This window comes from Loxodonta africana, chromosome 17 (assembly GCF_030014295.1).
Source record: "Loxodonta africana isolate mLoxAfr1 chromosome 17, mLoxAfr1.hap2, whole genome shotgun sequence".
Lineage (NCBI taxonomy): Eukaryota > Metazoa > Chordata > Mammalia > Proboscidea > Elephantidae > Loxodonta > Loxodonta africana.
Genome location: NC_087358.1, coordinates 4,982,403 through 4,995,784, shown reverse-complemented (window position 1 = coordinate 4,995,784; position 13,382 = coordinate 4,982,403). Strand labels below are relative to the sequence as shown.

At 42.6% G+C, this 13,382-nt stretch overlaps 1 protein-coding gene across 10 annotated transcripts in view; it reads left to right on the top strand.

The window, feature by feature from the left end:
• Window positions 1-13,382, top strand: part of FRY (FRY microtubule binding protein) — a 401,382-nt gene that overhangs the window by 200,163 nt on the left and 187,837 nt on the right. For all 10 annotated transcript variants that reach the window (XM_064269933.1, XM_064269932.1, XM_064269934.1 and 7 more), the window contains 5 exons: window positions 8-147; window positions 5,825-5,915; window positions 6,331-6,410; window positions 6,499-6,579; window positions 11,186-11,354. In XM_064269933.1, the coding sequence (XP_064126003.1) occupies window positions 8-147; window positions 5,825-5,915; window positions 6,331-6,410; window positions 6,499-6,579; window positions 11,186-11,354 (561 nt within the window). The remainder of the gene's footprint in view (window positions 1-7; window positions 148-5,824; window positions 5,916-6,330; window positions 6,411-6,498; window positions 6,580-11,185; window positions 11,355-13,382) is intronic.

Below are 13,382 nucleotides of genomic sequence, written 5' to 3'. Positions count from 1 at the left end.
TCTGTAGGTCATCAGCTCGATGAGCTCCCTGTCTGAGTACTGCCTGCCTTCCATTCTTCGCACATTATTTGACTGGTATAAAAGGCAAAACGGCATTGAGGATGAGTCACACGAATACAGACCAAGAACAAGCAATAAATCAAAAAGGTACCGTTCTCTTGTGTAAGGATTATGGCTTCTTTCTTTTCACTTTTTTTTTTTTTTTTCCTTTACTCTGTTTTTTAAATTTTTAATTTGTTTTTGTGAAAATATACACAGGAAAGGATACAGTGTTTCAACAAATTCCACATGTACAAGTCAGTGACATTGTTTATATTTTTCAAGTTGTGCTATCATTCTCCGTATCCTTTTCCAAATTATTCCACCACCGTTAACGTAAAGTCGCTGCCTCCTAAGCTCCCGTTCAGCCTTTCGCGATTCTGTTGTCTGTTTGATCCCTCACAGATACACCTTCCAAAGAGCACAGTGCTGGGGGAAGACATCCATTACTAATTAGGCTAAACTGTTGTTTGGTTCAAAGCCAACTTCCAGGACAAGTTTTGGTTTGAGGTTTAAGGTTTGAAGATTATCTATGTAGTGCCTGGGCTCTTAAAAGCATCTGAGCATCCATCCAAGCTACAAATATAGGTCTGCAGTCACCTGGAGCAGCAGAGGAAAAAGGAAAGTCAGAAACCAGAGGGGAAAATTCTGCCACTATGAACATCTGCGCCCTTTGCTATGAGACCAGAAGAACTAGATGGTGCCTGACTACCCCTGCAGAATATTTTGATCTAAGACTCTGTGGAAGAATCCTGATGAAAAGCTGGGAGGGGAAAGGAACAGAATTTCAAATTCACAATGAAATCCAGAACTTCTGGAGCTATTGAGGCTGAATGAACACCCCAAACTGTTGCCCTGAGATAACCTTTAAACCTCTTCTTTTCTTCCAAAGAAAAGTAAATCAAAATGAGAGTTGTGAGGCTTGGAGGTATTCTGCCTCTGCCCATAGATACCTGGCAGCGACTCCAGGGACCACCCGGTCTGCAGCAGGGACCACCCGGTCTGCAGCAGTGTGCACGTTTTGAATATCTGGTCTCTGCTGGCTGTTACGGATTGAAAATTCATTGTTGCTGTTGTTAGGTGCCACCAAGTCAATTTCAACTCATACCAACCCGTGTGACAGAGTAGAACTTCCCCATAGGGTTTTCTAGGCTGCAATCTTTATAGAAATAGATTGCCAGGTGTAAAAATGGCGTGGGGGCGATGTCTGACCTCCCCTAGCTTCACAAGGGGGGAGGAGAACCAAGATCAACAAACCAAGGCTGAGTCCTGTGAGGGAGAGGTTAGACATGCCTTCTCTCGCTGCCATCTCTACTAATTCGGACACCAGCCATCCCTTCTGTGGCACTCTCTACTTCTCTGCTGGGTTTGATAATTCATCGCAATGTCCACACAGGACTCACAGACCATATTCACGATTATGGGGTTTACCAGGGAAATAACAATTAAAATTCAGGCTCAGGAACACTCAGGATACAGTTCTTCCATCAGGATAGCCTCTTCTCAGCTGCGCTCACAGGCACGCCTCTCGCTGGCCCTCAGTCTCTGCCCTAATGCTTTCTCTCTCCATGGTCTGAGAAGCCCACCGCACCGTCTTCTGCTGCTGGATCTCTCTGCTGGTCCCTCCTCTCTGCTCTGGAATTGGCTCTCTTTTAAGGCAAAACTGACCAATTCCCTTGGTAGGCCACAGTTTCCTATCACAAGTCACCTGGGTGGGAGTTCCAAGACCATGAGTAGAAAGGCCACATACAAAAGTAACTAACTGCATCGTACCAGGACTTTGCCCTGCCAAGCTGCTGGGTGGGTTCAAACCCCCAACCCTTTGGTTAACAGCCAAGCACTTAACTGTTGCACCACCAGGGCTCTTTGAAAATTCAGCATGGGGTCCTCAGGTTACCATCTTAACCGGCTTCTTTCCTGTGCCCTCTCTCCTCCAGTCTACACCCAGGCCTGCACCACCTGCGTGGGCTGCCTGGAGGATCTTCTAGCCCTCGTTGGAGTCATCTTGGGTGTTCACTGTACTGTAGTGGAAGGAATGATGGACTGGAAGGTAGCTGGAGTCCTGGCGCCACCACTAATTAACTGTGTGGCTTTGGGTGGTTCTCCACCTCTCTGTACCTCATCTTCAATCTGAAGGCATTTCCCATGCTGCAGCAAGTTCTTCTCCTTCCCCAAACCCTCAGTAAAGTGTGCTATACACACGCAGGCCTGGATGGTTTGCTACTTCTGTGGCTGTGAATATTTCGGGGTAGTTGTTGTAGAAATGACAGGAAGGGTTTGAGTTCTCAGTTTGGGTTAATACCTGGGGAGGGAGGCTTTAAAAAATGGCCATAATTTGAGAACAAGAACTCAGAGGAAGAAGAAAGCCAAAGATACAGGTGCCCATGTGATTTTAAACACCTAGAAATGTGCAAGGGAGCCCTGGTGGCACGGTGGTTAAGCACTCAGCTGCTAACCGAAAGGTCAGTGGTTCAAACCCACCCACTGGCTCCGTGGGACAAAGACCTGGCAATCTGTTCCCGTTAAGATGACAGCCTAGGAAACCCTATGGGGCAGTTCTATTCTGTCACATGGGGGCACTATGAGTGGGAATCAACTGGACAGCAACGGGTAACAAGTAGAAATTTGCAGATATTTTGGGGGAGGGAAATGGGAGTTTGAAGCAATCTATCTAGATCTTAAGGGTAAGAAGAGTGCTGCAGGTGACATCCACGGTTCACAACCAGGATTTCATTTGCATCCTCACAATAACTCTATGAGGTGCGTTCTGTTGCTTACACCTACTTTTCACCTAAGAGAAATGAGTCACCTGAGGCTCAGAGAGGTTAAGTGACTCGTCCGAGGCCACACAGCTTGGTAGTGGCAGAGTCAGGATTCTAGACCAGGTCTGTTTGACTTGAAAGCATATGCCCATAACCACCTTTCAAACTGCCTCCTGAAACAACTGCAGGTGGGGTGAGAGTGGGCCTCAGGTGAGGATCACCCTGAGTACTTGGTGTGCTGTGGGGAGAAGGACGCAGGGCTGGAAGGTAGTGGCAGCCCTGGCACTGCCATTGATTCGCCGTGTGACTTGGGGCAATTCTCCACCTCTCTGGGCCTCTTCATTAGCAGAAAGACCTCTGACTTCCCTTCCAGCCGAGAATTGTGTTCATTTATTCTGTGGCTTCATCCTCTTGTGGATTTGAAAAGCGGAACTTACTTGTTGCACAATCAACTTCAGCGGCCATAAAATTTAAGATTCTCATAGGTCAAACTAATGTGTGACCCCCAAAATTGTAAGTAAATATATATCATTTGGTAAGGAACCCTGGGGGTGCGGTGATTAAGCAATAAGCTGTTAACCAACGAGTTAGTGGTTCGAACCCAGCCAGCGGCCCCGCAGGAGAAAGGCCTGATGACCTGCTCCCGTCAGGGTTACAGCCTAGAAAACCCTATGGGGCATTTCCCCTCTGTCCTATAGAGTCGCTGTGAGTCAAAACTGACTTGATGCGCACAACAGTGATGACATATATCATTTCATGTATTTGAAATCAACCTACTTGAGCAAGAAAGTGAATATATGAAAGTTGAAAACAGTTACCTTTTTTCAAAAAAGAAAGGTATTGTTTTAAGCAACTAAATTTTCCCACATGAATCAATTGTGCAACCTTTTTTGTGGTTAGAAGGACAGAAAACTGAAACTAATCACTCCGAAATTCACATATTAACTGCTTCTGCTGGATGGTTTCTCTCTCGCTTTTCTTGACAGTCCTAATACTTAAAAACACTTATATATAAAATAGGCTTCTCTTGAAATTAAGGACATGTAATTTTACCAAATTACATTTGATCTGAACTTGTATCTGAGCCTCATGATAGACTTGAGTTATGTGAGATTCAATCATTCATCATTTTGTTTTGGGGAGAGATTAATAGCTTTTTCATTGAATAATTTTTTTGGAGTTCAGAAAGGATTTTTTGAATTGAGATTCAAAATAATTCACATACTATAAAATCAGCCACTTTTTAAAGTGTACATTTCAATGGTTTTTAGTATATTCATAAGGGTATGGATGCAACCATCACCACTTTGATTCTGGAATGTTTTCATGATCCCGAAAAGAAACCTGTATCCTATCACGGCCTCTCCCCACAAATACTTGTTTAATTTATGAAATAAAATTTGATCGTTAGAATTTCAATTCTGTTTCTGAAAATGGTTGCGACTCTGTGGTTAATAAATTAATGGGATCGTTTTATTGTTTTTCCCATATTACACGCTGGCTTATGAACAGACGTTAAAACTTGGCTGTGGTGGGGGCGGGGCAGGTTTAGCGAGCTAAATTAGTGCCTTAGTTGTGTTCCTCCATCTTGTCAGAATTTTACCAAAACTAGACTTTTTCAGGAGCTCATTTCCTGACGGATGGGTAGTGATAGGTTTTTAATCACGTTGCCGATCATTTGCAGATCAGAGTAACTGCTGAGGTCAAGTACAGAAGCAAGACCTTGAAATTCGATTTAGTAGCATTTTAGTTGGCATTCGAAAATTTAAAATAAGAGAGAGAGAATGTGTGTTTAGGGGAAAGCCAAAAGAATGAGGGTCTGTAACCCAGAGGTGGCGAACAATATAGGTTTCTGTTACTACAGAGAAGGACAGGAGCATTAGGGAGGCGGGGCCTCACCCCCTGAAGGTAGTCCCACATGACGGATGCGCACTTGGGTTGTGATTCCTGAGATTAGGACAATCTCAACATTATGACTGCCAAATAAATGTTGTCAAATGCCACTGTCTCCCAGCAGTTAGACCTCAAGCCAGCCATAAAGCTGAATTCATTACTGGAAAAGTCTATGTCTTGCATTTTATTCGAATGCATAAAGTGGCTTATTAAGTATATAGCATCTTCGGTGTTTATGTACAGTGAAACATGTGAGAGCCGGAACAGGACGAGACTGCCTCATTTTCCTGGGTCTCGCAAATTTTCCACCTTTGACAGGGTGCAGTCTTACCACAACTACCAGCCGAGAGATTGGTGGTTGGAATCCACCCAGAGGCCCCTCAGAAGACGGGCCAGGTGATCTGCTTCCGAAGGTCACAGACTTGAAAACCCTATGGGGGTAGTTCTACTTTGCATGCGTGGGGTCGCCATGAGTGAGGATCGACTGGACAGCAGCTAACAACAGCCTCTTCTTCCACCTGCCTTTCTCTCTTTCCCTCTTCCACCCCCCTTTCACTTCTACTTCCCTCCTTTCACTAAATCTCAAGTGGCAAACAGCCAAGAAAGGGACTGTTAAAAAAAAAAAAAGGACTGGTAAAAAAAAGAGAAACGATTTGAATCCTTTCTTCCCCACCTTCAGTCCTGCGCCAGTGGGTGATCACAGTATTTCCCTACATCGTTTAGCTCTTCACGGAAGCTTTCGCCAGCATCCTTTTGTTGGTGTTTACTGTAGACCTCCCATGAGGTAACGCCATCTTGTGTGTCCATCTCATTTTCTGTGGAGATAGAATTACTGGGCTCAAAGTTACCTTAGAAAAGTTCCCAAGATGAGGACACAGGCTCACAAATACCTACTCAATTGACATAGCTGAGAATGTAAAATTTACCGTATTCTGGCTTCAGATCCAACGTTTGTCCACTGGACCACGCTGATGATAGAACTAGCCTTAGTGTGTATTCGGCATTGTAATCTCACCGTAATAACCAAATCACTTTCCAATCACTGGGTTTGCGTCTTAGGTTTTTGATGAATTATATGACTCTTGGAGTATTTGCAATGCCATTTAATATGAATATTTTAAATTTTACAGCGATGAACAGCAACGAGATTATTTAATGGAAAGACGGGACCTTGCCATTGATTTTATTTTTTCTTTAGTATTAATAGAAGTTTTGAAACAGGTAGGTGGTTAATTTAATGTTACTTTTAAATAAGCTTTATTACTCTAAAAGCAATTTAATTTTTTGAAGTCTAAGTTTATTAAATTGTTCATGAATTCTAAATACTGAGCCAAAGGAATTATATTTGAAGGAGCCCTGGTGGTTCTGTACTTAAAATTGCTCGGTTGCTAACCAAAAGGTCAGCGGTTTGAACCCACCAACCACTCTATGGGAGAGACATGTGGCAGTCTGCTTCCATAAAGATTTACAGCCTTGGGAATCCTATGGGGCAGTTCTACTCTGTGCTGCAGGGTCGCTATGAGTCGGACAGGCAGCAGGGTTAAAGGCTGTATGTATAGTTTCTGGAAGTACTGTTGCTGATTTCATCTTTAACATTCCCTTCCAGATTAAGAGCCATATTGTTTCTTCTTTTCAGATTCCCCTTCATCCTGTAACAGACAGTTTAATACACGATGTCATTAATTTGGCTTTCAAGCACTTTAAATACAAAGAAGGGTAAGGATATTTCTCACCTTAGGATTTCAGACAGTTCGCTGTCTTCAGACAACCAGGCTCCCTGACTCGTCTCGTTTGCCTTGCTCAGGTACCTTGGTCCTAACACGGGCAATATGCACATTGTGGCAGACTTGTATGCAGAAGTCACTGGAGTGTTGGCACAAGCTAAGTAAGTAAGCACCAGAACCGTTTCCTACAGAGGACGGTTACCTCTTGTATCCCACCACCAGACTCCCTGGTGGTGCAAATAGTTAAGTGTCCAGCTACTAACCAAAAGGTTGGCAGTTCAAGCCCACCCAGAGGTGTTTGGGCAGTCTTCTTCTGAAAGGTGAAAGCCTTGAAAACTCCATGGAGGCACAGTTCTACTCTGCACACATGGCATCACCACGAGTCAGAGTCGACTTGACGGCAGTGGGTTTGGTTTCATATGAGTTATATTTGTGGTGGAGCCCTGGTGGCACGGTGGTTAAGAGCTACGGCTGCTAACCAAAATGTTGGCGGTTCGAATCCAGTGGCCACTCCTTAGAAACCCAATGGGGCAGATCTACTCTGTCCTGCAGGGTCGATATGAGTTGGAATTGACTCAATGGCAACAGGTTTTTGTTTTTGCCACTTGTGGAAGTAATCCCATTTGGGTATAGGGTTTTCTTTCTTATGTTAATAAGGCCATATCAGTATAGGGTATGTCTTAAGCCAGTCACCCCTGACGTATAAACCAAGCTGATTAGCCACAGAGAAGAAAGCAGAGATGGGGGAAGATAATTGCCAGGCCACATGAGATCTCCAAGGATCCAAGAAGCAGAAGCTAAAAAGAGACAAGGACCTTCCCCCAGAGCCAACAGAGGGAGAGCCTTCCCCTAGAGCTGGTGGCTTGAATTCGGGCTTCTAGCCTCCTAGACTGTGAGAGAGTAAATTTCTGTTCGTTAAGGCCCCCCACCTGTGGCATTTCTGTTATAGCAGCAGTAGGAAACTGAGACACCGAGGAAGGGGGCCTCATGTGTGAGATTATACAGAGCTGGGTTCTTTTTGCTGTATGTATCCTATCTCTGAAGCTAGACTGGAAGGTCCTCCAAAGCAGGTACCAAGTCTTTTCCTACTTTGTTCCCTTGTTATCTTTGTCGCTTGACAATTAGAGCAGATCCTACCCAGAGTCCATGGGCTTCTGATTACTGCATCACAGAAATAAAGGAACTAACCAGGTTGCTTCTCTCTCTACCCAAACAGAAGCCCTGGTGGTGCAGTGGTTAAGTGTTCAACTGCTAACCAAAAAGTCGGCAGTTTGAATCCACCAGCTGCTCCTTGGAAACCCTTTGGACGGCTCTGTTCTGTCCTATAGTGTTGCTATAAGTCAAATCAACTTGACAGCAGTGGGTTTGGTTTGGGATTTGGGTCTGCCCAAACATTCCAAAGAAGTTTATCAGTTTACCAGTTTTGTTATCTCTACCCTGTGGGTGGGTGGTTACAGTATGTCAACCACGAGTAGACTCGGGAAATTCTGTTCTAAAATTGTCCTTTTACTGTAGACCTTACTTGATTTAGCCGACCTGAAAATGTCCCAGACTCTGCCATGGAAACAAGTTGCAGGGAAATTCTCATTGCTAAATTTATCTGGCTCCATGACACTGCTTAGCACAATAGAACAAAGTAGTGTTAGACCATGTATTAGGATAATATACTTCTTCCAGAAGTGACGTCACACCTTAGTTTACCACTCTGCGTTTAGCCAACCCTGAGGCAAATCGGGCAAAATCGCACACGAGGGTCGGTTAGAGGAGCCAGAGACGTGGGAATTCAGGCCGAGAGGCCAGCTGAAAGCAGCGGTGAGGCCCCGTCTTGTGAAATGAGATCTTCAGAAATAGGTTTTTATCTTCCAGAGATGGGATCTCTTAACTTCATAGCATGAAATACACAATTTATCAAAAATAAAAGTTAAAAAAAACAGATTTTACTTACTCAGCAACATTACCCAGCCACATTATAGGCAAGAGCTCAGGCATAGTTCTTAAGACATAGTTTGTAAAACGGAGACACAAAACTCCCTGGTGTGACTTATTTACTCTAAGCCCATTTACCTATTAATCTCTGTTACCTGTTTTTCTAAGGAGCCCTGGTGGCACAAAGGTTAAACACTTGGCTGCTAACCACAAGGTTGGCAGTTCCAACCCCCCCAGTGACTCCGTGAGAGACAGACCTGGTGATCTTCTCCCCTGAAGATGACAGCCTTGGAAGCCCTATGGGGCAGATCTGCTATGTCACGTGGGGTCACCATGAGTCAGAATCAACTCGACCGCAAACAAAACCTCTCTCTAACACATAACACATCGGTGCTGGAAGGAAAAGAAGAAAATTCTAGAAGTAGATATACTGATACCAGTGAGGAATATCAGCTCAAAGCCTGACAGCAACAGAGAAAAAAGAAAAACTGGCCCAAGCATATATAGGAAGTAAACAATAGGCCATTTTGTGTGAGACCAGATTGTAGTTTTATTATAGAGTATTATAGAAATTGCGGTTCGTGAGTCACTAAGGAAAAAACGATGTAATGAATTTTGGAGATATTTCTATTCAGTTGAATAATGAAAGCATTAGATTTTGAAGAGATAAATTACAGTTTTCTGACCAATTCATTCAAGCGTCTCTACCTTATTCCCGGAAATGTTCAGAAAAACGATCATTGCTTATTTGCCTGCCAGTTAGTCCAACTCTGAAAATGTCAACATATTTCTTTGTAATTAGTCTTAGCATGATTCTTCATACTCTCTGGGAAGTTTAATAAGCCAAAAATGGCTTTCTGTGTTCTCCTCAGTTTTTGTGGATTTTGCATAGTGATGTTGGTAGCTTGGAATGACTCTCCTCAGCTCTGTTGATTTTGAGCTGGTTGTGAATGAACTGGGAAACAATATCATAAGTAAGCAGTATGCTAAGATTATAGGAATTTCCATATTAGGTTAGATTTAGTCCACCAAGCCAATGTTTTCATGCCAACATTGGCTTTGTAAAATTTTCCTGACATGGGTATTGATCCTGATTCTGCAACAGTAGGATGTAAGCAATGCCTCAATTTGGACAATGTTCCAATCTTTCCAGTCGCCAGACAGCTCCTTGGCCAGCCAGTCTTCTCTTAAAGTAGTAATCTCAGATTCAAATAACCCATGATTTATTCTCAACAGTCAACATATGTTGTTGTTGGGTGCCATCGAGTTGATTCTGACTCATAGCGACAACACGTGACGGAGGAGAACTGCCCCATAGGGTTTCTTAGGCTGTGATCTTTACGGGAGCAGATCTCCAGGCCTTCTTCTGCAGAGCTGTTGGTGGGTTCAAACCACCCACCTTGTGATTATCAGTCAAGCACTTAACTTTTGTGACACCAGGGCTGCTAGTCAATGTGTAGTTAACCTTTATCGATAGATGTTACAGTCTTGGGCTGGCTTTTGATGAAACACGATCAGTATGCTTGCCACCTACATTATTTGTCTGAAATTTCTACTTTGAGCTGCCAAAAATCGTTTCAAACTTCTGGGATTCTGTTAGTTTCCCTTTCCCTTTAGTAATCATAATTACCCTTTCTAATCACGACTTGCTCCTGATCAGCCATTACGTTTACACAGAACATCAGGCCGATAGACTCAGGAAGCAAAATACAAGGAGTCTTAGAGCTTTAACTTGTTTTTTTAATAAGAATCAAACCAGCCAATTCAGAAGTAACTTGGATAGTTTTTATGTGCACATTCCTTTAGCCATAGGTACTTTGAAAATCTGCTACTACTTTCTGTCCTCTTAGATTTAAGATTGATTTTTTTTAACCCTGTACAATATATTAGGGAGCCCTGGTAGCAGACACGGTTAAGTACCCAGCTGGTAACCAAAAGGCTGGCTGTTCAGACCCACCCAGCAACTCTGCAGGAGAAAGACCTGGCGATCTGCTCTTGTAAGGTTTAAGCCTGGAAAACCCTACAGGACAGTTCTACTCTGTCACAGGGGGTCGCTGTGAGTCAGAATTGACTCAACAGCACCTAAGAACAACATGGTATGTCATTGCTGTTGTCATCAGTATTATTTTACTTTCAAATAATATACTTACTTTAAGTTCTTTGGGGATGGGGGTGTATTTGTTTTGGTTTTGTTCTTGTTTTTTCATCCACCAGATCAAATTGTAAAGTCCCATGCAGGTAGTAAAAAGCCTGTTCATCTTTTAGATATGACTTGAATTTTCCCATTACTGGTTTTCCTTTAACCTAAAAATATACTCCTCAATGGTCATTAACCTAGAGCTACGAAAGAAACAACAGAAAAACTTTAGAAACATATGTAGGTCTATTTCTTGGCATTATTTGGAATACAAATCCAAAAGCCCTTTCTTGTCACTGTCAGAAACCACCGACCCAGTATGTTCTTTCTCGTACACTCACAATTTGAGATTTCAAGCCCTCAGAGTCTGGAAGTATATTAGAAATTGCTAGGCCTGATGAAATGAAGCTTTTCGTCATGCCCAATTTAAGAGCTAGACCATTTTGAGAGAGTCTAAATAACTCTCTACCTGCTCGCTCCCTTGCCTGAAGTTGATGGTGAGCACATTATAGAATAACAGTGGAAAGGAGAAAATTGGACTCCACCAAATCCCAAATATTGAATGTTTCCAAGATGGCGGCCACTATACTTCACCAGATTCAGAGGCCTACGCTACTTGTGCTGTCACGTGTGGATGTCTGCAGCCTCCACTGCAGTGACTTCCCTCCCCATTGTTTGATAAATAACTCGTGTTCTCTTCTTAGATTCCCTGCCGTAAAGAAGAAATTTATGGCAGAACTAAAAGAATTACGGCATAAAGAGCAGAGCCCGTATGTGGTTCAAAGCATTATCAGCTTGATAATGGGGATGAAATTCTTTCGGATTAAGATGTATCCAGTGGAGGACTTTGAGGCTTCTCTTCAGTTTATGCAGGTAATGTCCTGGGCCAAGGGGCCACCAGCTTGAACAACGTCCTTCTTCAGAATGACTCACCAGGAATGCGAAAGCCCATTGACTGGTCGATTTGGAAAAAAATCCTGTTTTCTCCTCCATAATTCACAAAGTGCTTTGTAACCAGATAATAGAGCTGCAAACACATGATTTTATTTGAAAGCTTTCATATCATCGCTGAAGTAGAATATACCGTGGGATTTATTATTTGTTGACTTCTTTTTTGCCTGTGGGCTACATACTGTTTTGGGAATAAGACAGCTGATTTATTAAAAAATTTTTTTAGAATTAATAGCTTGGGGTTGGCTGTATTATCATTCACAAGCATGAGAACTTTAAAGAGATGAAGAAAGAATTATCTTTCATTCACAGTGTAAAAAGGAATCTTAATTTTTAAAAAATACAACCAAACCATACAAGTTTAGATATATATTAGCACAGTGTTAATCCCTTTGTGCTAACAGAACAACTGTGGCTACGGGGGTTTAGCAGAATACACTGCTCTATTAGAGTTAACAAAACTTTAGCATCAGAAGGGATCTTTCTAATGCTGCTGTGAATTCAGTTTGGTGCGGATCTTAATCAACGAAAAGCTTAGGGTTAAGAATATAAACTATACCTCTTCACACCCACTAGAATGGCTGTAATCAGAAAGACAGGTAATAACAAATGCAGGCGAGGGTGCACAGAAGTTGGAACCCTTATACACTGCTGATAGGAATGTAAAATGGTGCAACCACTTTGGAAAACAACCTGGCAACTCCTCAAACAGTTAAACATAGAGTTACCATGTGATCCAGCAATTCCACTCCTAGATCTATACCCAGGAGAAATGAAAGCATATGTCCACACAAAAACTCATATAGGAGTGTTCATTGCAGTATTATTTGTAACAGCCAAAAGATGGAAACAACCCAAAAGTCCATCAACTAATGAATGGGTAAACAAGATATGGTCTATCTATACAGTAGAAGTCGGAAACCCTGGTGGCATAGTGGTTAAGTGCTATGGCTGCTAACCAAGAGGTCGGCAGTTCGAATCCGCCAGGCGCTCCTTGGAAACTCTATTGGGCAGTTCTACTCTGTCCTATAGGGTCGCTCTGAGTCGGAATTGACTCAATGGCAGTGGGTTTTTGGGTTATACAGTAAAATATGATTCCTCAGTAAAAAGAAATAAAGTACTCATATGTGCTACAATCATGGATGACCCTTAAAAACATTATGTTAAGTGAAAGAAGCCAGTCACAAAGGGCCACATTTTTTTTTATTGCAATTTACAAAAAGTCCAGAATAGGCAAATCCATAGAGACCGAAAGTAGATTAGTAGTTGCCTAGGGGTTAAGGGGGGAAAGGGAGGATTACGAAGATAGTGGGAGGGGAAGACTGATAAGGGATGCAGAATTTCATTTTGAGGTAATGAAAATGTTCTAAAATTGATTGGGATAATGAATGCACAGCTCTTTGAATAAACTAGAAACCAATTGTACACTTTAAACTCATGTACTATTACTGCACAGTACGTGAACTCTAGGCTGCACTTAGCAGCTCTGTGAGCTTAAACAAGTCACACTAACCCTTCCTAGCCTCAGTTTCCTTATTTGTAAAGTGGTGGTCATGACACTAACCTGAGAGGGTAGTTCTGAGAATTAACGAGATAATCCATGGGAAGGTTGGCACATGGAGAGAGTACGGTGACTGTTGACTAGTTTTCTATTGAGAATCCTTGTCCTGTATTAATAATACATGTATCTATGTACTTGAATGATAATGCAATAGAATATTTACATACATATGCAAAATCATGTAGGCAAAGGGCCACAAATCTGGGAACCCTAAACTCCTGCTGAATGAATGAATCTAGGAGTGATTTAATGAACAAACGCCCGCTTGCTGGTCACAGATGCTTTGTCCTTTCAGAGTAGTAATTTGGGGTGGAAGTAGGAGGAGGGTAGGAAAATCAGCCTTGCCCAGTGTCACTGAGACCCATGTGAACTTTTAGGATTAAATATAA